Source organism: Pseudogymnoascus destructans, assembly GCF_001641265.1.
Source record: "Pseudogymnoascus destructans isolate 20631-21 unplaced genomic scaffold scaffold_6, whole genome shotgun sequence".
Taxonomy (NCBI): domain Eukaryota; kingdom Fungi; phylum Ascomycota; class Leotiomycetes; order Thelebolales; family Thelebolaceae; genus Pseudogymnoascus; species Pseudogymnoascus destructans.
The window spans coordinates 554954-581333 of record NW_020167525.1 but is presented as its reverse complement, the minus strand read 5'-3'; the positions used below and the strand labels follow the sequence as shown (position 1 = coordinate 581333).

At 50.4% G+C, this 26380-nt stretch overlaps 7 protein-coding genes across 7 annotated transcripts; 5 read left to right on the top strand and 2 right to left on the bottom strand.

Annotated features, from left to right (window-relative positions):
* Positions 1-503: 503 nt before the first annotated feature.
* On the top strand, positions 504-2978 carry UGA2 (succinate semialdehyde dehydrogenase NADP+ linked). The gene is made up of 4 exons (XM_024466988.1): positions 504-979; positions 1052-1142; positions 1209-1578; positions 1638-2978. Exons 1-4 carry the CDS (start codon positions 845-847, stop codon positions 2650-2652), a joined length of 1611 nt encoding a protein of 536 aa, XP_024325770.1. The 5' UTR covers positions 504-844; the 3' UTR covers positions 2653-2978.
* Positions 2979-5258: 2280 nt separating this feature from the next.
* Positions 5259-5483, bottom strand: VC83_03339 (uncharacterized protein; the record flags this gene model as incomplete). Its single annotated transcript, XM_024466987.1, has 2 exons — positions 5259-5313; positions 5353-5483. The coding sequence occupies 2 exons, from the start codon at positions 5481-5483 to the stop codon at positions 5259-5261; spliced, it is 186 nt and encodes a 61-aa protein (XP_024326004.1).
* Positions 5484-5586: 103 nt separating this feature from the next.
* Positions 5587-5964, top strand: VC83_03338 (uncharacterized protein; the record flags this gene model as incomplete). Its single annotated transcript, XM_024466986.1, has 1 exon — positions 5587-5964. One exon carries the CDS (start codon positions 5587-5589, stop codon positions 5962-5964), a length of 378 nt encoding a protein of 125 aa, XP_024326003.1.
* Positions 5965-6604: 640 nt separating this feature from the next.
* VC83_03337 (uncharacterized protein) lies at positions 6605-7351 on the top strand (the record flags this gene model as incomplete). The annotated part of the gene is made up of 1 exon (XM_024466985.1): positions 6605-7351. The coding sequence occupies one exon, from the start codon at positions 6605-6607 to the stop codon at positions 7349-7351; it is 747 nt and encodes a 248-aa protein (XP_024326006.1).
* A 9005-nt stretch (positions 7352-16356) lies between these two features.
* VC83_03336 (uncharacterized protein) lies at positions 16357-20662 on the top strand. Its single transcript, XM_024466984.1, has 5 exons — positions 16357-17895; positions 17948-18050; positions 18101-18340; positions 18390-19488; positions 19541-20662. The coding sequence occupies exons 1-5, from the start codon at positions 17779-17781 to the stop codon at positions 20250-20252; spliced, it is 2271 nt and encodes a 756-aa protein (XP_024326005.1). The 5' UTR covers positions 16357-17778; the 3' UTR covers positions 20253-20662.
* On the top strand, positions 20663-24927 carry MSH6 (DNA mismatch repair protein msh6). The gene is made up of 2 exons (XM_024466983.1): positions 20663-21582; positions 21639-24927. The coding sequence occupies exons 1-2, from the start codon at positions 21054-21056 to the stop codon at positions 24743-24745; spliced, it is 3636 nt and encodes a 1211-aa protein (XP_024326008.1). The 5' UTR covers positions 20663-21053; the 3' UTR covers positions 24746-24927.
* On the bottom strand, positions 24928-26331 carry VC83_03334 (uncharacterized protein). Its single transcript, XM_024466982.1, has 3 exons — positions 25798-26331; positions 25593-25742; positions 24928-25472 (listed from the first exon to the last, which is right to left on the bottom strand). The coding sequence occupies exons 1-3, from the start codon at positions 26030-26032 to the stop codon at positions 24994-24996; spliced, it is 864 nt and encodes a 287-aa protein (XP_024326007.1). The 5' UTR covers positions 26033-26331; the 3' UTR covers positions 24928-24993.
* Between the last annotated feature and the right edge of the window lie 49 nt (positions 26332-26380).

The following is a 26380-nucleotide window of genomic DNA, read 5'->3' as shown; positions in this document are numbered from 1 at the left end:
CCTGTCTCTTCTTTCAGGCGGACTATGTTGACCGTTGGAGTGTTGGTTTGGGTTTTGAGGTTATCTAAACAAAAGTGAGGGGAATTAGTTATCGTCCAGATGCAGATTGCTAGTCTTGGATATTAATACCATAGTATCTACAGTATTTAAGTTACGAGCAGAATACCAGGGTATTTCAATGTTATAACACCCATGAGAGTACGCATGCCTTAAGTCTCAGATATAATCAGCCCCTCGTAGATCTAGGGTCATCTCCTCTTCTCTCCGTCTTCACCCGCCACTTCAGAGTCATGACTTGGGGTGGAACTATACATTCTAGTGTCCGATTCAAAATAGAACTGCCGTTCCAGAGCTATCAATGCAGGATAGAAGTTCTTTTTCGAGACAAGCCCCTCTGGTAGAGCTATCATCCAGGATAGAACTTCCGCTTCGAGCCAAGCACAATTGTGCAAAAATTGGAGAAAATGCTTGTTATCGCACTGGTGGCGAGGGGTTTTCCCACTTTCTCCTCTTTCTCCCCTTTCTACCCTTTTCCCCCTTTTTCCCCACACCGTCTTTCTCCCGTTGCGCGAGTTACATAAGCCTGCCCCGCAATTTCGGCGCGGATTGGCACTGCGTCATCTGAGCCGCGAGGAGTTAGACGAAGAACTTTTACATCAACAACGACATATATATTCCAATTCTGCACCGACTTCACTTCTTTACTTTATAAACCAATTATCTACCCTCATATACGCTTCTCCGGTTCTTTATCGCTGCCCAGCGACGCGGCGTGTTGTGAAAACTGCTAGTGGCTGTCTATCTACCGTGCGGGGTCGTCATCACGGAACCACGGCTATGCGCAATGAACAGCTCCCTTTTTAAATCTTCATCCTCTGCTGCTCTAAGCGTGGCTAGAAAGTCAAAGTTTCAACGATCTACACTGCCAATTCTCCAGACGAGACGCGCTTCCACAATGAATAACCATAATGTCCCAAAGGTGAGTTTCCCTGGCTATGGCAAGAGGAGGAGGTGCCGGAAAGTGGTGAGGCAGACGACTGACGGTTTGCAGCTATCCGACCCGTCGCTGCTCAAGCTCGATGTTAACTTCATCAACGGCGAGTGGGTGAAGGCAAAGTCAGGCAAGACCTTTGATGTCTATGGTACATGATTCCCCATCATCTACCCACCCCCAATAGCAAGACACCCCGGCTAACCAACCCCACCAGACCCAACAAACAGCAAAGTCATCGGTACCGCGCCAGATATGGATAGCGCCGACACTGAACTCGCCATCGCAGCCGCCGCGACAGCCTTCAAGTCCTTCAAGACCTGGACAGGCCGCGAGCGTTCCAAGGTGCTCCGCAGGTGGTACGATCTGATGGTCGAGAACCAAGAGGATATCGCAACCCTGATTACGTGGGAGAATGGGAAGCCGATCGCAGACGCAAGGGGTGAGGCGACCTACGCGGCCAACTTCTTTGAGTGGTTCAGCGAGGAGGCGCCGCGCGTGTATGGCGACACAATCCCGGCCAGTGTCCCAGGGAACAGGGTCGTGACGTTCAAGGAGCCAGTTGGGGTGTGCGGACTGATCACACCGTATGTTCTCTCCCGCCCAGCCATGTGTTAAATCGCGGGACAATACTAACGGACTACAGATGGAACTTCCCCGCCGCCATGATCACTCGTAAAGTCGGCCCCGCCCTCGCCGCCGGCTGCACGGTCGTCTGCAAAGCCCCCAGCGAGACACCCTTTACCTCCCTCGCGCTCGCCGAGCTCGCCCAACGCGCCGGCGTTCCCAAGGGCGTCGTCAACGTCATCACCGCTGCCACCAACACGCCCGCCGTCGGGAAAACCATCTGCACCTCCCCCACCATCAAGAAGGTCTCCTTCACAGGCTCCACCGGGGTCGGCAAGACCCTCATGGCCCAATCCTCCTCCACCCTCAAGAAGCTCTCCTTCGAGCTCGGCGGCAACTCTCCCTTCATCGTCTTCGACGACGCCGACCTCACCTCCGCCGTCGCTGGGGCCATCACCTCGAAGTTCCGCTCCTCAGGCCAGACCTGCGTCTGCGCGAACCGCATCTACGTGCAGGCTGGAATCTACGACGCCTTCACCTCCGCCTTCGTCGACGCAGTGGCCACGTTCCAGCTCGGCAGCGGCTTCGAGAAGGGCGTCACTCACGGCCCTGTGATCAACGCCAAGGCAGTCGCCAAGGTGGACGAGCACGTGCACGATGCGATTAGGAAGGGCGCGAAGCTGCTGGCGGGCGGGCAGAAGCTGCCTGAGCTCGGGGCGAACTTTTATGCGCCGACGATCCTGGGAGGGATGAATGCGGATATGAAGCTGGCGAATGAGGAGACGTTTGGGCCGGTGGCGGGGTTGTTTAAGTTTGAGACTGAGGAGGAGGTTATTAAGTTGGCTAATGCGTCAGATGTGGGGTTGGCGGGGTACTTTTACTCGCAGGATATCCAGAGAGTTGCAAGGGTGGCGGAGGCCATGGAGGTTGGGATGGTCGGGGTGAATACGGGGCTTATCAGTGATCCGGCGGCGCCGTTTGGGGGGATGAAGGAGAGCGGGTTTGGGAGGGAGGGGTCGAAATATGGGGTTGGGGAGTATATGGTCACGAAGATGGTGACTTATGGTGGGAACAGCGGACCAATTAAGGCTTGAGGTAAGAGTAAAAGGGGGATAACGAACAAAAACGTAAAAAGTAACAAAGTCAAGTGCAGCCTACGCCATAAACCCCTTCTCATGGCCATGCCCAAGAAATGAACGAATATAACCTCCACCACCCCGGAATCACGATGAGCGATTTTTGCGCTGCGAAGCTGAGCGAAATTTCCAAAATCACGATGGTAAGAGTATGCCTCTGGACTCTACCGCACCACGACCATTTCCTACTGTTCTACCCTATCATATATATGTTAATATAGTTAATACTGTAGTATGATGCTATTACTTCGATTATATTAATTTATAATGCGCCATTAATATAACGTACATGTATAGCGAAAGCGCCAAACAAGCGAAAGCGCCAAAATGATGCGGTGACCAAACCCCCCAACTAAATGTTAAATTCCTCAACAACAAAACATGCCCCATAAAAACGATGAAAGCCAATTAGTGCTAGCTATCCAGGCTATGCAAAGCGACCCAAAGTTACGCCTTCACGACGCGATATCCAAGCCAACTCACGGAAATTAACTAACCTAGAGGAGTCCGTCCTTGTTCAGTATATACTCGACCTAGCTGCCAAAGGGTTTCCTCCTCGGCTGTCTGTTGTTGAAGATATGGCAAGTCGACTACTTGCAACACGCGACGCGTCACGCGTTGGGTCGCGTTGGGCTTCAAACTTTGTTAAGCGGCGTGTAGAGCTCCAGACACGCTTTCAGCGCAAATACGACTACCAGAGGGCTAAGTGCGAAGATCCAGAAGTTATTAATGGCTGGTTTGAGCTTGTGCGTAACACAATTGCGAAATATGGTATCGATGAAGCAGATATCTACAACTTTGATGAGACTGGGTTTATGATGGGCGTTATCTCAACTGCTATGGTTGTAACAAGCTCAGACGGGCGGGCAAAAGCAAAGAAGGTACAGCCTGGTAATCGGGAATGGGTTACAGTAATCCAAGGCGTTAGTTCTCAAGGTTGGGCAGTACCACCATTTATCATTGTTGCAGGCAAAAACCACCTTACATCTTGGTATGAGAATAGTGGATTTTCAAGCGATTGGGTGATTTCTGTTACTGAAAATGGCTGGACTACAAACGAGAGAGGCATGGATTGGATTCAGCACTTTGAGAAGCATACAAAGGCCCGGAGTGTTGGTGGTTATCGCTTGTTAGTCCTTGATGGTCATGAGAGCCACCACTCAGATGAGTTTGAGGAGTACTGCAAGGAACACAACATTATTACGCTTTGTATGCCTGCTCACTCTTCTCATCTACTCCAGCCACTTGATGTTGGCTGTTTCGGCCCGTTAAAGCAGGCCTATGGTCGGCAAATTGAAGATATGATGCAGGCTCATATTTCTCATATTACAAAGGATGACTTCTTTCCTGCCTTCCACGCTGCATTTAACACTACAATGACGGAAAGTAACATTTGAGGCGGGTTCCGAGGGGCAGGGCTTCTTCCATTTGACCCTGAGAGAGTGATATCTACACTTGATCTTAAGTTAAGGACACCAACGCCTCCAAGCTCCCGCCCAGGTACTGCTCAACCTTGGGTTTCTCAGACACCAAACAACCCAATTGAAGCTATGTCACAGTCTACATTTATTAAAACTCGGATTTCACGCCATCAAAATAGCTCTCCAACCTCAATCTATGCAGCTGTTGACCAGTTTACAAAGGGTGCATCGCAAATAATGCATCAATTAGCACTGCTAAAGGGAGAGAACCAAAACCTACGACAGGCAAATGAAGTACTAAGCAAGCGCCGGAGAGCTAGGAAAACACGACTACAGCAAGGAGGATCACTTAGTCAACAAGGGGCGCAAGAGCTACAGGATGAGAGGGATGTTGTGCAGCAGGTAGAGCAGGAAATAAGGGCAAGCCGTGGTCGGAAGCCAAGGGAAGAAACCCGTGCCCGTCGCTGTGGCAAGTGTGGTGAGACTGGGCACAATGCGCGCACGTGTCAGATTGTAATAGACACCTCTGAGGAAGAGGACTCCGAGTAGTTTCAATTGATTTCTAATGTTGTGGTAGATTTATCGCAATGTTTGTCGTGAGGGTAGATAATTTTGGCGCTTTCGCTTGTTTGGCGCTTTCGCTATACATGTACGTTAGTAACTTTTGTAATAATGGCTCTATTAGATTATGAAATAAGGAATCATAGTGTAAGAGTAAATACTCTTACACTATGATTCCTTATTTCATAATCTAATATATATATAAACGCTAGTTGTATTAGCTTTGTTTTACAAGAGATATTAAGGCTTGTATTTTTACCATACAAAAGATTTATATGGTAAAATAACAGGAAACTGCTCCCGCCCGCATCAGGAATTCCTCTGCATTAGGCAAGGCGCGTTCACGTGCGCACCGCCGCTTTCACGGCATATAAAGATTCCACCCTCCTACTTTTCCTTCTCTTCTCTGTATATTCCCCGACACCCAACACACCCAACACACACCACTTCGCGGCGCCGGACGGCGGAGTCGCACACATCACTCAGCGCATGGCCAGTTGTGAAAATGCCTCACGTTGGCTAGGCTCCTCTAGACGGTCACGCTGCAGTCGAACACCCCATTTAACTCGAGTACGAAACGATCTACCTCATAACTTCGGCGCCGTGGCCGCGGCTAGCGCCTTGGATCTGCGTCACACTGGCTTATCAAGAGCTGAGGCCATAGCAGTCTTAGGACCGCTGGTTCTGCTCCTGGAGGGAGAGAGAGCGCTGGAGATTTGAAGTGCGGTGACGCTTTGGGCCACACATGCCGCCGGACGCAGCCAGTCGCGAAAATACCTCGCGTTGGCTCAGTCTGGGCTGCGCCATCACTGCGATATACTCGATATGTCATTTGCGTGGGATCGGAGTTCATGCGGCCACCTAAGTTCTCGTCGGCGAGGCCGTGGAGCCAGGCAATCTCAGAACTGCGATGTTGCAATTGGTGGATTATCCCTTCTGCGCGAGACGCAGAGATTTTTTTGCTCTGGCGTATTTTGGACAGGAAGATGGCAGGAGGGCAGCGCGATGCGAGCAGAAGCCTACATATGAGTCTCTCGATCCACTGCCTGCAGTTGGTGAAATATTTCAAGTCGATTTCGACTTGGCCACTTTTGTCCCTTATGAATATGTGCCAACGCGTCGTCGGGGCGTGGGGGCTCGCCCAAAGCCTATCTCACCGAAATCCAGCATCCTCACCGACCACTCCCCCGCCAAGCAGATGGAAGTCGCAGTTGACGATCCATTGCCAGCGGTAGGCGCACCATCTACTGAGAATGAGAGCGGCATGCGCGGCGATCAAGGTATGTGAGAGACTTGAATGCCAGCTATAGCAAGCATGACTAACTTTGAGAATATTAGTTGAGAGTAGCATGGCATATTTCGATGACAATGTCGATGATGACGACCAGTACCTCCCTACAATCGAGGAGCTTTTGCACACCAAACTACGGAAGTCGGGTTTTGGTGTGGGGGAAGCAGGTGAAGAACACACCAGACGAGCTGTGGAAGGCTATCTGGAGGACGCGAGGTCCATCGACCAAAGTACGCAGGCATTGAACGTCAGTTCCAGTGGTGACCGAGGTGAGCAGCCCTAATATCTCTCGTCACACATAACTCTGACGTGATTCTTGCCGCTGTGTAGACAATCCAATTGAGCTGCGAGATGACGAACTTCGTGCCTCTTGAGGACGAAATTGACTGGGAAAATGTGAACGGGGATCAAGAGATTTTAAGTTGCACTGAGACTGTGCTCAATCCGATCCGTGCGCGTAATTCCGATCCCGACCAAGTATCGCCGATATTGGATTTCATGCGCCCCCCAAGCGAGCCATTGCACGGCCGGATCAACACAGAAGACCCTTTTACGGCTTGTGCCAAATCCAAGATGACAAAGTCTCTTTCTGCGTGTCATCACAGCCAGTCTCCACGCCGGCCAAGATCCTCACAACATGGCCAACTCGTCCAGGAAGATTGTGCCTGTCGTAGGCACGACGCCTGAATTCGATAATACTACCTCTGAGGAGATGCAGCAGCAGCAAGACGAACAAGAGAACATTAATAGCTATGACGATAGATTGCAACAGTCAGACGAAGATACTACAAGAGTAGCGCCAACAACTGAATTGGGTGACGAACTTCCCCCTCCCAGTCCGTCTCTGGAGCCAAGCCAAGAACAAGCGACGAGCAATAGCGACAATTGCAGCGACGACGAGCCTAGTACCGGTGAAGCGGAGTCAGACGACAGCGACCGGAGGCAATACTCTACCAAGCGGAAAAGGCAGCCTTTATCTTACGTTGGCCCAACGCAACGGAAACGTCAGCAGCATCTTCAGCCGGGCTTTACCCAGGAGGGAAGAAATTGCTCCCCGCAAAGGCTGCGTTGGAAGCCACATAATCATGGTTCGAGAGCTGCCCAAGCCTGTGGCAGTAACAGCCGATTACCTTCGCCACCTAGTTCTTCCCTGGGCTGTGGTATCCTCGGCGAATCATTCAAGCACACGGTACCACTGCTCACTGAGATCACATTCCGTCTCCGCTCTTCGAATTACTACTCTTTTTCTGCATCCTTTCAGGACGATTGTGATGAGCCGCAATTCTCTTTTGCCCAACTCTCTAAACTTATCGAGGGCTTCGGCCATTCTGGGAATATCGAGGACCTCACAATCAAGCCGCTAAAGCAACACTCGTTCCTGTGACAGGTTTTAGCCGACTTTCGCCATACCGCCAATCTCAAGGTGGGAAGTCCATCATAAACGCATGCCCTATCCCGCTGGGTGCAAGGCGTACCCGGCTTGACAAAGGCAGTGGGGCTAGCGCTTTTCCATATCAGCGGCGAGAGACGTCCGCCTGCATCGTTGACTCTGGTTCTGGCACAGTTCTAGCGAGGATGAACTGGGACGTTCGGACACGAGGAAGTATAGCCAATGGTCAGCTTCAAGAAGCTCCGATGTTGATGACTTTGACGACCGCGATCCTTATACCAGTGGCGACGGTGACGCCTATTCGAGCGAGGATAATGTGGGACGTTTGGACAATAGGAAATATAGTGAATGGTCATCGCTTGAAAAGCACCGGTTATTAGCGTACAAGAAGGAGGGCAAGACTTGGGAGTGGATCTTCAGGAAGTTTCCGGGCAGGACTCCGGGCAGGACTCCGGGCGCAGTACGCACGCTGGAGCACAATGCAGCCGAAGGCAAAATAGGCGACGTTCCGCCAAGTCGCAAGACAGCTCTTCTGGGATTTTACGGATACCTGCGACTATGGTTGTGAGGGTCACTTCTTAAACCTATCATAGCTTCGACGATGTGGTGGAAACCGTGCCATGAGCGTCTATAGAGCAGATCCAATGTGATAAGTGAATTATGATCCTCGTCTATGTATTTAATAATAGCCCAGAAAGATCAACCACTGTTTCTGACGGCCAAACACTCGCCGCGGTGCATCTTGGCCTCTATCCTTCTCTACCATTTTTCGGGCTTTAGGCAGCCAGCGGTACACAACGTCTGTGTTAACGTAGAGTCATGTGAAATAATGTACAATCATCACCTGCTAACTCGTCGTACAGGTACCTTGGTCAAAGAATTAAAGTAAGTACACACAAGGATAACTTACGACCGCAATTCTAATGTACAAGCAATGCATTATTATTGGATATTTCCTTGACAGGCTCACAATTAGCACAAATGAGGTTGACTTCGCGTTGTATCAGCCCTTGCAGATAGAGGCGATTGTTTGCCAAGGTTTTGTATGCGTTGTCACGGGTCTCTATATATAACAGCCGCGATAGCCACGGTATCAGAGGCTCACCCAGCTTCTTGAGAGAAAAGGACATAGGCTAAACTTCGCATATTGTAGGTGGTCTCTTCGATTTGGTTTAAATTCTATGTACTGATGAAGCAAACCGGACTCCTCGCCATACGCGCTACGTGTTCCCTCTTACGAGCGAGGACACCGTCGCAGGAGCTCAACATCATGGCCGACGCTAAAGATGGCAACAGTGGTGGCGACCATTCATCGGGGGAGTATAGCGGTGTCGTCCAACATGCTCTTGTGTTATCCTCTGTGTGCCTTCATTCTCTAGTGCTACTATGGTGCATGTAAGCGGCCGGTTTGTCAGTGTCACAGTACAATCGTCGTGGAACTGAAACGATCCTATTCTCGGCTGAGGTATACGGGCGAGAGACAAGATTATCTTAGTAAATTCATCCCTTCCTTGGGTGGCTAGATTCTCACATCTGGTGCACCCACCATTACACATATAGATATTCGATATCACTTCGTACGAGACGAGCAAGTCAACGGGAATGTTGAAATCAAATCTATTGAGACAGAAAACAACCTCACGGACCCCTTCACAAAGAATCTTGCTAAGGACAGACTGATGGCATTGAAGAAAGAGATGGGACTTACTTCCAGCGACAGCGACGCTCGAGAATAGGGGGAGTGTTGTTTTTGAGAAGCTTCTCTCATGCTTCTCTCACTTTCGCTGGCTTTGTTCAGTATGTGATAGTCGATTTACTGTATTGTCTGCTTGCCCTTTCTTAAGGAAAGGGCAATCCTATTTATGCTAAGGAGTGTAGTTCTCTCATTTTCAAGACTTTCCATGACTAACCAGGCTTGGTATAGATGGTTGTAGAAGCTTTTGGAGCTATCATTCATGTTTGGTAGAAATTTGTCATGTGGTAGTATTAGCCCAGTAACTAAGGTGTGATGATGTGTAATGAATCATAGAGGGTTGTAGAGATATGCTATGTGGTAATATCAGCCCAGTAACTAAGGAGCAATGATGTGTAATGAATTATAGAGGGTTGTAGCAATTGTTGAGTAGTATTGCTCTTGTTGTTGGTGTGACAAGCCAAAATATGTATAGTGACTTGTAGGTTTGAGGAGGATATTTCTAAGTTTGCTCTTGAGTTTGATAGCAAACTGAGTGCAACGAATGTCAGTATGACACCTTAGTGGCAGCAGCCTTCGCTGCCGTCGCTTGCTTCTTCTCCACCATGGCATCAATGGCAGCAAGGCGTTCTGCTTCAGTAAGGCGATGTCATACTGACATTCGTTGCACTCAGTTTGCTATCAAACTCAAGAGCAAACTTAGAAATCTCCTCCTCAAACCTACAAGTCACCATACATATCTTGGCTTATCACACCAACAACAGAAGCAATACTACTCAACGATTGCTGCAAACTCTTCTACTACATCTGTTTATGCTACATACATCACGGCATATCATTTGGACACTCATTGAACAAGTTATTAAGAAAATCTCCTCCTTAAGGGGGTGGGCCAATACTACCACATGGCATATCTCTACCAACTAGAGGCCTAGAAACATGAACGATAGCTCTAGAAGCTTCTACAACCCTCTATGATTCATTACACGTCATCGCTCCTTAGTTACCCACAAGATTGGTTAAGTTATGACATAATTTATCTATAGGTACTCTGACCTTGGACCTCCTTTTCACTTCCTATAGGCTAGGAACCCAAGAGATGGTTCTATGGGATTCTCTTACGTTCACTACATGATTAGCAAGCTAGTTGTGGGTCGCACTTGATTTCTAATACATTTACCAAGCCTGGTTAGTCATGGAAAGTCATGGAAAATGAGAGAACTACACTCCTTTGGCATAAATAGGATTGCCCTTTCCTTAAGAAAGGGCAAGCAGACAATACAGTAAATCGACTAGCACATACTTCTACGTCTTTTCCAAGCTTCCAAGCATTGATCTTGTTATTCTCTGTTTTTGAAAAGTCAGTGAGGTGCTAACCTCTGACTTACCCCTGAGTTCTCAGACTCAACATTTGTTGCAACTTGTCTAAACCACTTCACCACATCATACACCTGATTGCTGCGTTGTGGAATAGTCTAAGCTACAACCCTTTGGCTCTGTTTCCTAAGACAGTGTGTTGTCTTAGTAAATTCATCCCTTCCTTGGGTGGCTAGATTCTCATATCTGGTGCACCCACCATTACACCTTGCCTGCTTCAAGCTTCAACTATTTCTATAGCAGCACTTCGATACTACAATGGAGGATGACCAAGCTCCTACAACTACTGCTGAACAGCAGATGCAACAACTGTTTGCCTTTATACAAACTATAGCAAACAAACTTGAGAATTTGGAAAACACCTTTCAAGCCAACACTTCAGCAACACAATCTTCAACTCAGACACATCATACAGAGCTTCCCACAGCTCCTCTGGCTATTTCGAGTACCCCAGGTGCACTTCCTAAAGTGCAAACACCAGATTTATACCATGGAGACAGGAGGAAGTTGAAGGGATTTCTTATGCAACTGGACATCTACTTCACCCTCAGGCCTCATCAGTTCACCTCAGACATTCAGAAGATCTATTTCGCTGCCAGCTACCTCCGTGGATCTGCATTCAACTTCTTTGAGCCATATCTTAGAAGACTTAGTGGCAACAACCAAAATACCACTACACCTTTGATTACCTCTTATGACCAGTTTCAAGAGGAACTTACCAGGACCTTTGGAGACATCAACGAAACTGCTACAGCAGAAAGAGAGCTACAGAAGCTATGTCAAAAGACCTCTGCTGCTCAGTATACAACAGAATTTAGGAGAATCACTTCTCACTTGACTTGGAATGAAGAAGCCTTAGTCTTCACTTACTACCAAGGGCTCAAGAGCTCTATTAAGGATGAACTCAGCAAAGAAGAACGCCCTACAACACTTCAAACGCTTATAGAGAAAGCTGTCAGACTTGATGATAGGCTTTTTGAAAGAAGAAAGGAGAAGAACCAAGACTGGCATCCAACAAGAAATTTCAACAATTACACCTCTACACCAACTGCTAAGGACTCAGCACCTGAACCTATGGACTTAGACGCCTCTATAAAGAGATCTACAGCAAATCCAGCACCTCAGCCTACAGGATACCCTCAAAAACTGAAAAGGGGTAAACTTACCCCTCAAGAAAGAAAACACAGAATGGACAACAACCTTTGTTTATACTGTGGCAAAGGGGGACACAGAATTCAGGAGTGCTATTCAGCACGGGGGAGTGCTGATTCAAAACATATAGCAGCCTCAGACACAGTCACAACTGCTATTCCTGAAAAACTTGAAAAATCCCTAGCAGGCACAACTTCAACTGAGACTATAACTTCTCCCCTAGACAACAAAGATGTGTCGATGGTGCTTTCTCAGAGTCTCACACACCTGTTAATCCCTATTCAACTCCATTTCAAACAACAGGTGTTGTCTACAAGGGCTATGATAGACTCAGGGGCAACAGGCAACTTTATATCTCAAGACCTCATCTTGACACACCAGTTACCTACAATTCCCAAACGCACTCCAGAGTTGCTCCGAGTCATTGATGGAACTCCTATCAGTTCAGGTTCCATTACCTGCAACACCCCAGTACTCAAACTTGAGATTCCCCTAGGAAAATCAACATTTTCAGACACCATCTCTTTAGATGTTATACCAATGAAGTACCCAGTTATCCTAGGTCTTCCATGGCTTCAAAGGCATGATCCAACTATCAATTGGAAGCATTTATCGCTTGGGTTTAGCTCAAATCCTGAGCTCAATACTGAAAAAACCCTTCAAGCCTCAGTTACCCCTATTCAGGTCCAAGACTCAAACTTGTCCCAGATCAAGGATTTTGACCAAACTATGGACGATATATCATCTCTGATATGGGTTAAACCTTTCCAACCTGTCCTGGAGATAGCAGCTACTTCAGATTTGGAGAAATCATCTCAGGAGGTCATTTTGCCTTTAGCATACCAAGACTACCAACATCTTTTTGACAAGGCAAAGGCATCAATTCTGCCAAAGCACCAGCCTTATGACCATGAGATACCACTCGCAGAAGGCTCAATGCCTCCCTACGGCCCTATCTACTCTCTATCTGAATTAGAGCTGAAAACTCTCAGAGAATACCTAGATGAGAACCTTAGTTCTGGCTTTATCAGACCTTCTTCCTCACCAGCAGGAGCTCCTATTCTCTTTGTCAAGAAGAAAGATGGCTCCTTGCGTCTCTGTGTTGATTATAGGGGCCTTAATGCAGTCACTGTTAAAAACAGATATGCTTTACCCCTTATCCCTGAGCTCATAGATAGGCTCTCTTCAGCAAGGATCTTTACCAAGTTAGATCTCAGGGGAGCTTATAACCTGATACGCATCAAGGAAGGTGATGAGTGGAAGACAGCATTCAGAACACGCTATGGTCATTTTGAATACCAGGTAATGCCTTTTGGGCTTGCCAATGCACCTGCTTCTTTCCAAGCTCTCATGAATGATATTCTAAGACCTTACTTGGATATCTTTGTTGTTGTCTACTTAGACGACATTCTTATATACTCTTTAGACACTCAAGAGCATGTTCTACATGTTAGACAAGTCTTAGAGAAGCTATCTCAAGCACAACTCTTTTGCAAACTTGAGAAATGTCTTTTCCATATGTCTCAAGTTGATTTCTTAGGACATAGAATTTCAACAGAAGGCATTCAGATGGACCCTGAAAAGACAAAAGCAGTACAAACGTGGCCTATTCCTTCCAGCATTAAAGAGGTTCAGTCTTTCCTTGGGTTTGCCAACTATTACAGGAGGTTTATACCAAGATATACATCCTTGGCTTTACCCCTTACTCAATTACTTCACAAGGACACTTTGTATCACTGGGATAAGACACAGCAAGATGCTTTCGATGCTCTTAAAGGAGAATTTAAAGAAGGGAAAATGTTACTACACTTTAACCCCTTGAAACCTGCCACTCTTGAGACAGATGCCTCAGATTTTGCCATTTCTGGAATCTTATACCAAGCTCCAAAAGACAAACAAGAAGAGCTACAGCCTGTGGCATTTTACTCAAAAAAGCTATCAGCAGCTGAACAAAACTATCCCATTACAGACAAGGAACTGCTTGCCATAGTATGTTCTCTAAAGCATTGGAGATGCTACCTTGAAGGGGCAAACTATCCTATCACTATTTACAGTGACCATTCAAATCTCTTGACCTTTACAACCACTAAACAGCTCAATCGACGACAAGCAAGGTGGTCTGAACAACTAGGAGGTTTTGACTTTGTTATAAAACATGTCTCAGGGGCCAAGAATCAAAGAGCAGATCTCCTCTCAAGAAGACATGACTACCAAGATTCTGCTAAAACTAGCAATACAAAGGCTCTGCTAGACTCAGCAAAGCTTATAGCAGCATCTTTAAGCAACCTTAGTACTACAGAGGACTTAGGGGTAAACTTATCCCCTCAAGACCAAGTTGCCCCCATTACCTCTTCTCAGGAACCAGAGACCTTTAAAGACTATACACCCTCAGCAACACTTCTTAAAGCATTCAAAGATGCTTACAACCATGATCCCTTTGCGAAAAGAACTTTGGAATACCTCCAGAAGAAAGGTTCCTCTCTTGAGAAAGTTGGACTACAGAATTTCTCAAAAAATCAGCATGGACTTCTCTTATTCAAGAACTATATCTATGTCCCAAGGGATAAACAATTACAGCTACACCTCCTACAGCAGTTCCATGATGCTCCAGCTGCAGGGCACTTTGGCTTTGCAAAAACTTATGAACTTCTAACAAGAAAGTTCTACTGGCCTAGTCTAAGGACTACTCTTCAAGACTATATATCTTCTTGCACTACTTGCAACTTGAACAAGCCTACACGGCAAAAGCCCTATGGCCTCTTGCAGCCTCTACCTATACCAGAACGCCCATGGGACTCCATATCCATTGACTTTATAGTCAAGTTGCCTCCTTCTATCCCAAAAGGGGGTGCTACCCCTTATGACTCTATCCTTGTGGTGGTAGAAAGGCTCACAAAAATGGCACACTTTGAGCCTTGCAATGAGACTATCACAGCTTCTGAACTTGCGTGGCTATTCCTCAAGGTGGTCTTTAAATATCATGGAATTCCTGGACACTGGATCTCAGATAGGGGAGCAGTTTTCACTTCAAACTTTTTTAAGGAGTTCTCTAAACTCTTAAACATGGAACAACGCTTCTCTACAGCTTATCACCCTCAAACAGATGGCCAGACAGAGAGAGTCAACTCTGTACTTGAACAATATCTAAGAATTTATACAAACTATGCTCAAGACAACTGGGCAGATCTTCTCCATCTTGCAGAATTTGCTTACAACAACACAGTCTCTAACACCACAAAAGAGACACCTTTCTATGCAAACTATGGTTATCACCCTAGGTTTGAAGTGGCAGAACTGAATTGTCCTGAAAATTTCAAAAACCCTTCTGCTACTGAAAGAATCATCTACCTTAAGGGCCTCCAGGACTATCTCAAGGTTCAAATACAGCGTGCACAAGACGAGCAGGCTCAGGCCTTTAACAGGGGGGTGGTTGCACCACAATTCAAAGTTGGTGATCAAGTCTTTTTGTCTAGAAGACATATCACAACTACTAGACCTTCAGACAAACTTGATACTAAAAGACTTGGACCTTTTAAGATCACAAGGACTATTGGCAAGAATGCTTTCGAGCTTGCATTACCACCTACTTGGACTATCCATAATGTCTTCCATGCATCTCTCTTGTCTAAGGCACAAGAAAGTTCCTTAAGACCACTTCAGTCTCCTCCACCTCCTGTTCTGATCTTGGATCAACCAGAATATGAAGTAGAGTCTATCCTTGACAAAAAGACACTTAGAGGTCAGGACTACTTCCTCGTTAAGTGGAAAGGCTATCCTACAAGTGACAACACTTGGGAGCCTAAGAGAAATCTAAAAAATGCATCTAAGCTCATTCTAGAATTTCTTTCTAAGAAAGCCAACTGGCTAAAGGGCAAGCAGACAGCCAACAAACGTCCTTAAAAGGGGGATCATGTCATACTGACATTCGTTGCACTCAGTTTGCTATCAAACTCAAGAGCAAACTTAGAAATCTCCTCCTCAAACCTACAAGTCACCATACATATCTTGGCTTATCACACCAACAACAGAAGCAATACTACTCAACGATTGCTGCAAACTCTTCTACTACATCTGTTTATGCTACATACATCACGGCATATCATTTGGACACTCATTGAACAAGTTATTAAGAAAATCTCCTCCTTAAGGGGGTGGGCCAATACTACCACATGGCATATCTCTACCAACTAGAGGCCTAGAAACATGAACGATAGCTCTAGAAGCTTCTACAACCCTCTATGATTCATTACACGTCATCGCTCCTTAGTTACCCACAAGATTGGTTAAGTTATGACATAATTTATCTATAGGTACTCTGACCTTGGACCTCCTTTTCACTTCCTATAGGCTAGGAACCCAAGAGATGGTTCTATGGGATTCTCTTACGTTCACTACATGATTAGCAAGCTAGTTGTGGGTCGCACTTGATTTCTAATACATTTACCAAGCCTGGTTAGTCATGGAAAGTCATGGAAAATGAGAGAACTACACTCCTTTGGCATAAATAGGATTGCCCTTTCCTTAAGAAAGGGCAAGCAGACAATACAGTAAATCGACTAGCACATACTTCTACGTCTTTTCCAAGCTTCCAAGCATTGATCTTGTTATTCTCTGTTTTTGAAAAGTCAGTGAGGTGCTAACCTCTGACTTACCCCTGAGTTCTCAGACTCAACATTTGTTGCAACTTGTCTAAACCACTTCACCACATCATACACCTGATTGCTGCGTTGTGGAATAGTCTAAGCTACAACCCTTTGGCTCTGTTTCCTAAGACAGTGTGTTGTCTTAGTAAATTCATCCCTTCCTTGGGTGGCTAGATTCTCATATCTGGTGCACCCACCATTACAGGCGAGCCTCTACAGGGCTGGCGCGAGGGGCAGGCGGAGGGTTGGCGACCTTCTTGGCCTTACCCTTGCCCTTGAAGGAATCCTTCTTGGGAGCCATTGTGGGGAGGGTGTAGGTGGAAGTGTGGAAGCCTACAGATCAATCAGTATGAGGATCTAGGGCATTGAGAATAGTACTTACAACGGAAGGGAAGCAGAAGGTGAGCGCAACAGAAGACGACAGGAAGAGGTTGTGTTGTTGTGTAGGTAGGCGAAGTTCAGAGGAAGAAGAAGAAGCGCCTACAACAAACAACACAACAACACGTAGGCGAAGTGTTGCCGCCTACTAGGAATACCTTAATCGTTAGGCCGGCAAAGCAGCACCACCCCCATCAATAACCTCACTTTCCACAATTGACATCCTCGGGCTCAAAGGGGCTTGAGCCTCAAAGGGGGGGATAATTGTATATAGTAGGAACGCGGACCTTCGGAGGAAGGTCAGCGTTCAGTCTTTGTAATCTACAGGATCTACTACACGTATGTGATTGAGAACGTGACCTCGTACTGCCCTGTTCATTTTGAAGATCCTTACAAGTTTCTACGCGTGTACTCGGGTACAAGTACATGGTGCTTGGTAGATTCCTACAATCTAATTGGCTGTTGTGCACAGACCCTGTGGAAACTTTTGGGCCGCACGAGTACGAGTGGGAGCGAACAAGTGATAATTTCATAGAATGGCTTAATTATGTATCTTTACATACAAATTACTATGGAGAGGTACTTACGGTCGCAATTGTGACGAGCAGGGGCTACGGGGTGGTGCAGATCTTACTGCCAACGGTATGTGATCATGTTATGTTCTGCGGGCTGAAACCCTCTAATTGTTTCGGCGTAAACGAGCGCTATGCATCGCTTCTGATTGGGTGCGGGGAAACAGCTTCACAGCTCCGACCTACACAGCTCCCAGCTCCCAGCTCGAGTCGGCATGGAGCGGCCGCATGTTCCGATTGTCCCGCCTATGAACCGCGTCCAACGATCACCGCGATCATCCACAGCAGAAGCACTTCGGCATACAACAGCTGCTGCTTCCAATCCTACACAAACCGAAGACTTGCCCCCTATTCCCCGTCGGCAATCGTACCGCGTACCAGCTATCGCTTCTCACGGAAGGCATCCGGAACCTCAGATTCCTCACGGAAGACCAGCCAGCCATAGAGACGACGTCGGCCTCGCCGACCAGACTTCTTCACCACCTCGCGCTCAAGCCCGGGACATACCAACCCCGAGAGCAGGAGAGCAGCACTCACTGCACACCGTCGCTGCAGCTGGTCCGCCCGGGATACCAAATGCACCGCCGCTGAGGCCCTGTCCACACCATGAAGAGCGCACCTCTCATCGTCAACTGGCACGACTCCAGCGCCCCGATCTACTCTGCCCACTTCGAGCCCAATGGCAAGAGGCTCGCGACGGCGGGTGGAGATAACAATGTGAGGGTATGTAGAACCCCGTCCTCCCCGGGGATGTGTCGTGCTGACTGTCCGCTAGCTCTGGAGGGTTGATTCGGATGGCGAGGAGCGGAGCGTGGAGTACCTGTCGACGCTTAGCAAGCACTCCCAAGCAGTCAATGTCGTCCGTTTTGCCCCCAAAGGTACGAATACGAGCTTCCTACCACCCCAACAGAACTCTAACAAGATGCAGGAGACCTTCTAGCTTCCGCCGGCGACGATGGAAATGTCCTGCTCTGGATCCCCGCCGAATTACATCATCCCCAAGCCGCGTTCGGCGACGACGCGTTGGAGGACAAGGAGACATGGCGCGTGAAGCATATGTGCCGGTCGTCTGGCTCGGAAATATACGATCTCGCATGGTCCCCGGATGGCGTCTACTTCATTATCGGGAGCATGGATAATATTGCGAGAATATACAATGCCCAAACTGGTAGATATCCCAGTGACATTGTCGACGGTGCACAGCTGACAAGTACCAGGCCAATTAGTTCGACAGATCGCCGAGCACAGCCACTACGTCCAAGGCGTCGCGTGGGACCCTCTGAACGAATACGTCGCGACGCAGTCCTCGGATAGATCGGTGCATATATACAGCCTGCGGACAAAGGATGGGCATTTCACCTTGGAACAGGGACCCCACAGGATTGCTAGCCATGCAAAGATCGACCTCCCTGGGCGAAGAGGCTCGCCTGCTCCCCCAGATATCGGCATCCGCTCTCAGATCTCCAACGAAACCTCATATCTCGGTGCCGAATCGCCAAAGCCGTCAGAGCCCAGCACACCAACTGCCCACGGACTACCCATGAACCCACCGAGCACTATCAGCCACAGTAGGAGATCTTCATTCGGCTCGTCCACCTCGGTGCGGAGATCGGCGTCGCCGGCTCCGTCAATGCCTCTCCCGGCTGTTATGCCCATGGAAGCGTCCCCGAAGCCAGGACACGGGTTGGGAGTCAAGAATGCGAATATATACGCCAATGAGACACTTACCTCGTTCTTCCGGCGGTTGACGTTCACTCAAGATGGAAGTCTCCTGCTTACTCCGGCTGGTCAATACTCTGTCCCTCATCCTGGAGAGAACGAGGGCCATAGGGCGGCGTACGAGATAATCAACACCGTCTATATCTACACGAGAGGCGGGATCAATAAGCCCCCGATTGCACATCTTCCGGGACACAAGAAGCCGTCGGTAGCTGTCAAGTGTTCGCCTATATTTTACACTATAAGAGAGGGACCCGTCACGACCAAAAACATCACAATCGACACATCCTTATCTGAAGAATCCATACCTGCCTTGCCCGAGCCGGTCATCTCTTCTCCTACACCCGATACGCCGCCTAAGGTTCAGAAATCGCCGTTCCTACACCCTAGCGATTCAGGCCCGACGTCGACACCGAAGGAGCTGGAAGTGGCAACTGGGGCGGTTTCTCCCGGCCCGCCGATGGCGTTTTCGCTGCCGTATCGCATGGTTTATGCTGTTGCCACGCAAGACTCGGTTCTATTGTACGATACGCAACAGCAGACGCCCCTGTGTATTGTGAGCAACCTGCACTGTGCAACCTTTACAGATTTGACCTGGTATGTGCCTTCCTACCCTAGACCTTGAACTCTACTCTAACCGTAATTACAGGTCCAACGACGGCCTAACCCTACTCATGACCTCCTCCGACGGCTTCTGCTCCACCCTCACCTTCTCCCCCTCCGAGCTCGGCGAACCATACACCCCCGACTCATCCACCACAAAACCCGGCGTCTCCGCCCAACAACCCACCTCCCTCTCCTCCCAAAACACACCCATCCCAACACCCACCTCGGCCGTCTGCCCCCCCTCCCCATTCCCTGGCCTATCCCGCCACCGCACCCCCTCCAACCCCCCACCTTCCGAATCAACCACCACCCAACCCGCCTCCGCCGCCGTCTCAGGCCGTCTCGCCTCGCCCACGCGCACAAACTCGACAAGCTCCATCATCTCCACGCAGTCCCCCTTCGCGCCCTCCGCCTTCGGCGCGCCGAACGCGAGTTACCCTACCGGAACGGTTGTTAGCAATCCCCCTCTCGTGTCGGGGAGCGTGCCGGGCATCACGGCGGGCTCGTTTGTCGTGCCGGCGGTGAATATGACGACGCCGCCGCAGACGCCGAGGAGTGCCGCGTGTAGTGTTAGTGGTGCGGTGGCGGGAGGGGTGAAGAGGGATGCGGGGGGGGTGAGTGAGGATGAGAGTGCTAAGGATGATGCTGCTGGGGCAAGGGATGGGGAGGGTGAGAACGAGGGAGAGAGGGATGGTGGACCTGCGCCGAAGAAGAGGAAGATTGCGCCCACGCTGATTGGGGAGTTGAAGAGGTGATTGGTGGTTGTTCGTTCTTCTCTGTGGGAAGGGGTTTCTTTCCCACTCAACTCCTAGAAGGTTGGGTGGGGTGGTTACTGTCTGCGAAAATGAAGGTTCTGGGAAGGAAAGGGGGGGCATTATCTCTGGTCTTGTGGGTATTTTTTGGCATCTGTCTGTAGCGGTAATCGGGAGTTATTGTTTTGCGGATGCCAGAGTGTGTTTGGGCTGGCCTGGCTGGGTGGTGTGGTGTTGTCATGGGACAGTGGATGAGGTATTGGCGGGGGGATACGGCATCATTTATGAGTGTATTATGGTTGCTGCTTTTTGTGGCAAAGGATGGGTGGGGTGGTATGGTTTGCAAGGAAGCCTGGAAGCCTGAAATCAAGGGGATTAGGATATTTTAGGCAATAGAGTACTCATACCGAAGCTCAAAGATGAAGTTGAGGATTTACATGACATTTATCGTGGATATGGATTTCCAAAGGGTTCAATTTTGGCTATATTGGTACTTCGGTACATCGCTACCGGCACTTCAAGCCCGGACTGCCCGGACTGCACGTTAAATTGAAAAAGCGCCTGCGCACAGACCACAACGCGAATTCCCCCCCTTGCTGGCGCGTCCAGTGCGCGTTCGTCCAATCGTCCACGGGCCAGCCCTGATATATCAACTTCAACCTCGACCTCCAACCCTTTGGACCCCCTTTGTAATATCCTCAACCTTACAGTTTCTCCCCCTACCAATTCTAGATCGGGAGGTTGATGGGATCTTCTTTCTTTGTTTAATCTGTTCAATACAGCCAAAGCAGAATACCACCCACCATGGCGAAATCCGAGAAATCAACCACCACCCCCTCGCGCCCCGCCCCGGCCAGGAAACAGGCCAGTTCCGCGGCGCCCTCGACAAGCAAGAACCAGAGATCGATCTTAGGCTTCTTCTCCAAGGCCCCGACCGCAGGACTGCCGCTGCTGAAGAAACACGCTAGTTCCCCCGCGACGCTGGAGGGTGCACAGACCGATGGCCCTGCTTCATCGAGGACACCGGCGGGGAAGGTGGTGGGGAAGGTGGGGAGGGGGGTGACGAAGATGGATAGGACGCCGGTGGCTAGTAGTGATGTTATTGATCCGCCGAGCTCGCAGGGTGGGGTGGATAGGAATGCGGTTGTGCAGAGTAGTCCGTCGAGGAGGGCAAAGAAGCCGGTGAGCTATGAGGAGCCGGATGAGGATGATGAGGATGATGAGGCGCCTGTGGCGGCGAGGAGGAGTAAGTCGAGTAAGAAGGTTATTGAGAGTGATGATGATGATGAGGGTGTGTTTGTTGGCGAGGTTGATGAGGAGAGCGATGATGATGGTGAGTCCTTGCGACGGGCCTTCAGATCGGAGATAGATGCTGACGTTGATTACCAGATATGGACGACTTTATAGCTTCGGAGGACTCTGATGCTGCACCCTCGAAATCGAAGAAGCGGAAGAGGCCATCGCCATCGAAGACGCCTTCGAGGAAACGATCATATGCTCCGTCTCCGCTTCCTCCTCCTGTTGTTGATGATGATGTGGAGATGGGGGATAGCCAGGGATCGAGCGCTCAGAGATGGAAGTATGACCCCGATGATACCAACCCACTGCAGCCACGCTCGTCGAATATTATTCGCAAGCCAAAGCCAACATCATCTGAGCTAGCCAAGAAACAGAAGCCCAGCAAGTCAGAGCCCGAACACCGTTACACTTGGCTAGCGAATCTCCTCGACATGGACCGCAACCCACCCGACCACCCCGACTACGACCCCCGCACGGTGTACATCCCGCCAAACGCCTGGACGGGCTTCAGCGCCTTCGAGAAGCAGTACTGGCAGATCAAGCAGAAGTTCTGGAACACCATCGTCTTCTTCAAGAAAGGCAAGTTCTACGAGCTCTACGAGAATGACGCCACCATTGGCCACCAGCTGTTCGACCTCAAGCTCACCGACCGCGTCAACATGCGCATGGTCGGCGTGCCCGAGTCCTCGCTCGACCACTGGGCCAACCAGTTCGTGGCGAAGGGCTACAAGATTGCACGAGTCGACCAGATGGAGTCGGCGCTCGGGAAGGAGATGCGCGAGCGCGAGGACAGCGTCGGTGGCGCGAAGGCGAAGAAGGTCGATAAGATCATTCATCGTGAGCTGGCGTGCGTGCTGACCAAAGGGACGCTGGTGGAGGGGAGCATGCTCGAGGGCGACATGGCGACGTACTGTGTGGCGATCAAGGAGACGACGATGACTGCGGATGATCTGCCGACTTTTGGCATCGCATTTGTCGACACGGCAACGGGGCAGTTCTTCCTGTCCGAGTTCGTCGACGACGTGGACCTGACCAAATTCGAGACCTTTGTGGCGCAGACGCGGCCGCAGGAGCTGTTGCTGGAGAAGTCATGTATTTCCGTCAAAGCACTGCGGATTCTGAAGAGTAATACCAGCCCGACCACCATTTGGAATTATTTGAAGACTGGGAAGGAGTTTTGGGGCGCGGATGTCACGAAGAGGGAGCTCGACTGCAGTGGATACTTCCTCACCAAGGAGCCAGGCGCAGATGAGGAGTGGCCGGCTACGCTCATGGAGGCGAAGGATAAGGAGATCATCATGTCCGCCTTCGGTGCGCTGGTGCAGTACCTCCGATCCTTGAAACTGGACCGGGACCTCCTCTCCCAGCGCAACTTTGCCTGGTACAGCCCGATACAGAAATCGACCACCCTGGTCCTTGACGGACAAACCCTCATCAACCTCGAGATCTTTGCCAATACCTACGATAGCGGGCAGGCGGGGACGCTCTTCAAGATGCTCAACCGCTGCATCACGCCGTTTGGGAAACGCATGTTCCGCCAGTGGGTCTGCCACCCCTTGGCGGATGCGAAGAAGATCAACGAGCGCCTCGACGCTGTGGATATGCTCAATGCGGATAGTACGCTCCGGGAGCAGTTCACGGGACAGATGACTAGGATGCCTGATCTGGAGCGCTTGATCTCTCGCATCCATGCTGGAGTGTGCAGGCCAGACGATTTCGTCCGTGTCCTCGAGGGCTTCGAGCAGATCGAGTATACGATGAGTATACTGGGTGCATTTGGAGGGGGTGATGGCATCATCGACCGTCTCATTTCTGGAATGCCTGATCTTGTTGGGCCACTCGAGTACTGGAAGACGGCGTTCGACCGCACCAAGGCTCGCGATGAGAGGCTGCTGGTCCCAGAGCGTGGGATAGAAGAGGACTTCGATGATAGCGAGGACCGCATTCTAGGCATCAAGCAAGAATTATTCGGACTGAAGAAGGAGTGGGCAGCAAAGCTCGGCACCAAGGGTGTCCAATTCAAAGATGTTGGCAAGGAAATCTACCAGCTCGAGGTCCCCGTCAAGAACTCCAAGGCCGTTCCCAAGGACTGGACCATGGTCTCCTCCACCAAGTCGGAGAAGCGATACTACTTCCCCGAGCTCAAAACTCTCGTGCGCGCGCTCCAAGAGGCACAGGAGACGCACGGCCAAATCGTCAAGGCGACCGCTGGCCGCTTCTTCCAGCGCTTCGACAAGGGCTACACCACCTGGCTCACCGCTGTGAACATCATCGCGCAGCTCGACTGCCTCATTTCCCTCGCGCGTGCCTCCGCTGGCCTCGGCTCCCCCAGCTGCCGCCCCACCTTCGTCGACACCGAACGCACCATCGTCGACTTCACCGAATTGCGCCACCCCTGCGTCCTCCCCAACGTAACGGACTTCATCCCCAACTCCATCCGCCTCGGCGGCGCCGAGCCAAACATTAACCTCCTCACCGGCGCCAACGCAGCCGGCAAATCCACCATCCTCCGCATGACATGCATTGCGGCAATCATGGCGCAGATTGGGTGCTATGTCCCAGCGGAATCCGCCACGCTCACCCCGATCGACCGCATCATGTCCAGGCTAGGTGCAAACGACAACATCTTCGCGGCGCAATCCACCTTCTTCCTCGAGCTCTCAGAGACGAAGAAAATTCTCGCCGAAGCAACCCCACGCTCCCTCGTCATCCTCGACGAACTAGGCCGCGGCACAAGCTCCTACGACGGCGTCGCCGTCGCGCAGGCAGTGCTCCACCACGTCGCCACACACGTAGGCGCCATCGGCTTCTTCGCCACGCACTACCACTCCCTCGCCGCCGAATTCGCAGGCCATCCCGAGATCGCGCCACGCCGCATGGCCATCAACGTCGACGAGGCGGAGCGGAGAGTCACCTTCCTGTACCGCCTCGAGGAGGGCGTGGCGCAGGGCAGCTTCGGGATGCACTGCGCGAGCATGTGTGGGATTCCGCGCAAGGTGGTGGAGCGTGCGGAGGTTGCGGCGAAGGAGTGGGAGCACACGAGTCGGTTGACGGTGGGGCTGGAGGTGGCGAAGAGGGGGACGTATGTCCCGCTTGGGTGGCAGAGTGATATTGCGTGGATGCTGAAGGGGGGGGTGTTGGGAGAGGGAGCGGAGAGGGGGGTTGAGGTGTTGATGAAGGCTATTGCGGGGATTTGAGCGTGGGGAGGATGTAGTGACGTGGAGTGTGTGGCGTGGATTTGGACAGAGTTGGCTGGGATTAGGTAGCTGATTTATTGTCTTGTTTGGGGTATTTGGGCTATAGCTATGTGTGCTTCATAGGTGGATAGACCTTGTTGGATTGGTAGATGCGGTTTGGAAGCTAATTCTACATTGTAATACATGGCGCTATCTTTCCATCTATCTTACCTTACGTGGCATGCTCTATTTATTTCTCTCTGGGTATATCACAGCTTCTTCTTTGGCCCAACCGCCGTTGCCTGAACCACCTCGCCCACCCTAGGCGCCGCCGCACCCCCAAACTTCCCCTGCTTAACCTTCTCTGCAATCGCATCCCACACCCACGCCATCTTCAGCCCCTTCTCAGGTCCCATCTCACTAACCGCAAACTCCCATGCCCCCCTCCCGGCCCAAAACCCCTTGCCCACCCACCACGGCCGCTTCCCCGCCAATCCCACCCTGCAGAAGTTCACGGCATTCAGCCGAAAGCCGTCCACCGCTGCGAGATCCCCTACCGCGAGCGTTGTGGTCTGTGGTATCCCGGCCGCATTGATGGTCTTGATGTCGACCTCGGCGGTTTTGGGGAGGGAGGCGACGTACCGGTTGAGCAGCTCGGGGGAGTAGCGCGTGTAGGAGGGGAGGTGGAGGTACATTGCGACGACACGAGGGGCACATACGTAGGACGAGATTATAAAGGCAACGGCAGCTGTGAGAGGTTTAGCTTGGAAGATGGGTAGGGGGAGCTTGAAAGATGGGAGTAGGGGAAGGACAAGCCGCTTAGGATCTCACGCGGGGGATATTGGCGTGTGAGGGGTGGGGAGCTTACCAGTCAGGAATGTCGAGGCTACTTCTGTGTGGCCAAACAGCAGGAATGGCACGGGTAGGGAAACTGAAATGATGCTACTGACTCTCATAAAGCCTACGATCACTGTCGGTGCCGTGCCGGCGTGGTAAATGGGGAGACGGACAGGGTAGACTGCAGTTAAGTGTTAACTCTGGGTGCTTCCGGGGAGGTGCTGGGGAGGACGGACTCGGCTTGCCGGTGGGCGGCTTGGAGGGGAGGGGAGGGGAGCTGGTCTTTGTGGTAGGTTTGGTTGTGGGTTTGGTTGTAGGGTTAGTCGTGGGTTTAGTCGTCAGGAGGCGGATTGTTGGAGAGTTGGGTGTGCAGGCAAGGGCTTCCCATTGGTCTCGGATTCGGAGGTGTGAGGATGCGGGGAGTCGCGAGGGCAAGAGGCGCGCCTGCTGGGCGCATCGGAAGAGGAGCATGGTGTAGTTGTGTTATGACAGTTTATGTCGACTCCGGAGGGAGATCGTGTGGTGTGAAATCGGGTGTATTGGATTGGATTGAGGCGTACCCCGCGAAGAACCAAGGCGTTTGGCTACCTCATGTGCAAGGACTGTATTGAAGAGCGGTTGGATGGATATTCGGTTGTAGATGTGTCAAAGGGCTTGACAATAATGGTAATCGCGAGTGGGATCGGGTGCAATTGCGTGGATATCGAGGTTGAAATGTAGGATGGAGGTTCAATGTTAAATAATTCTTGCAAGGCCGAAGGTGAGCTATGGTAAGCGCGATAGACTGGGGTGGTAATGAGTGTCTGAGCTGCGAGGGAC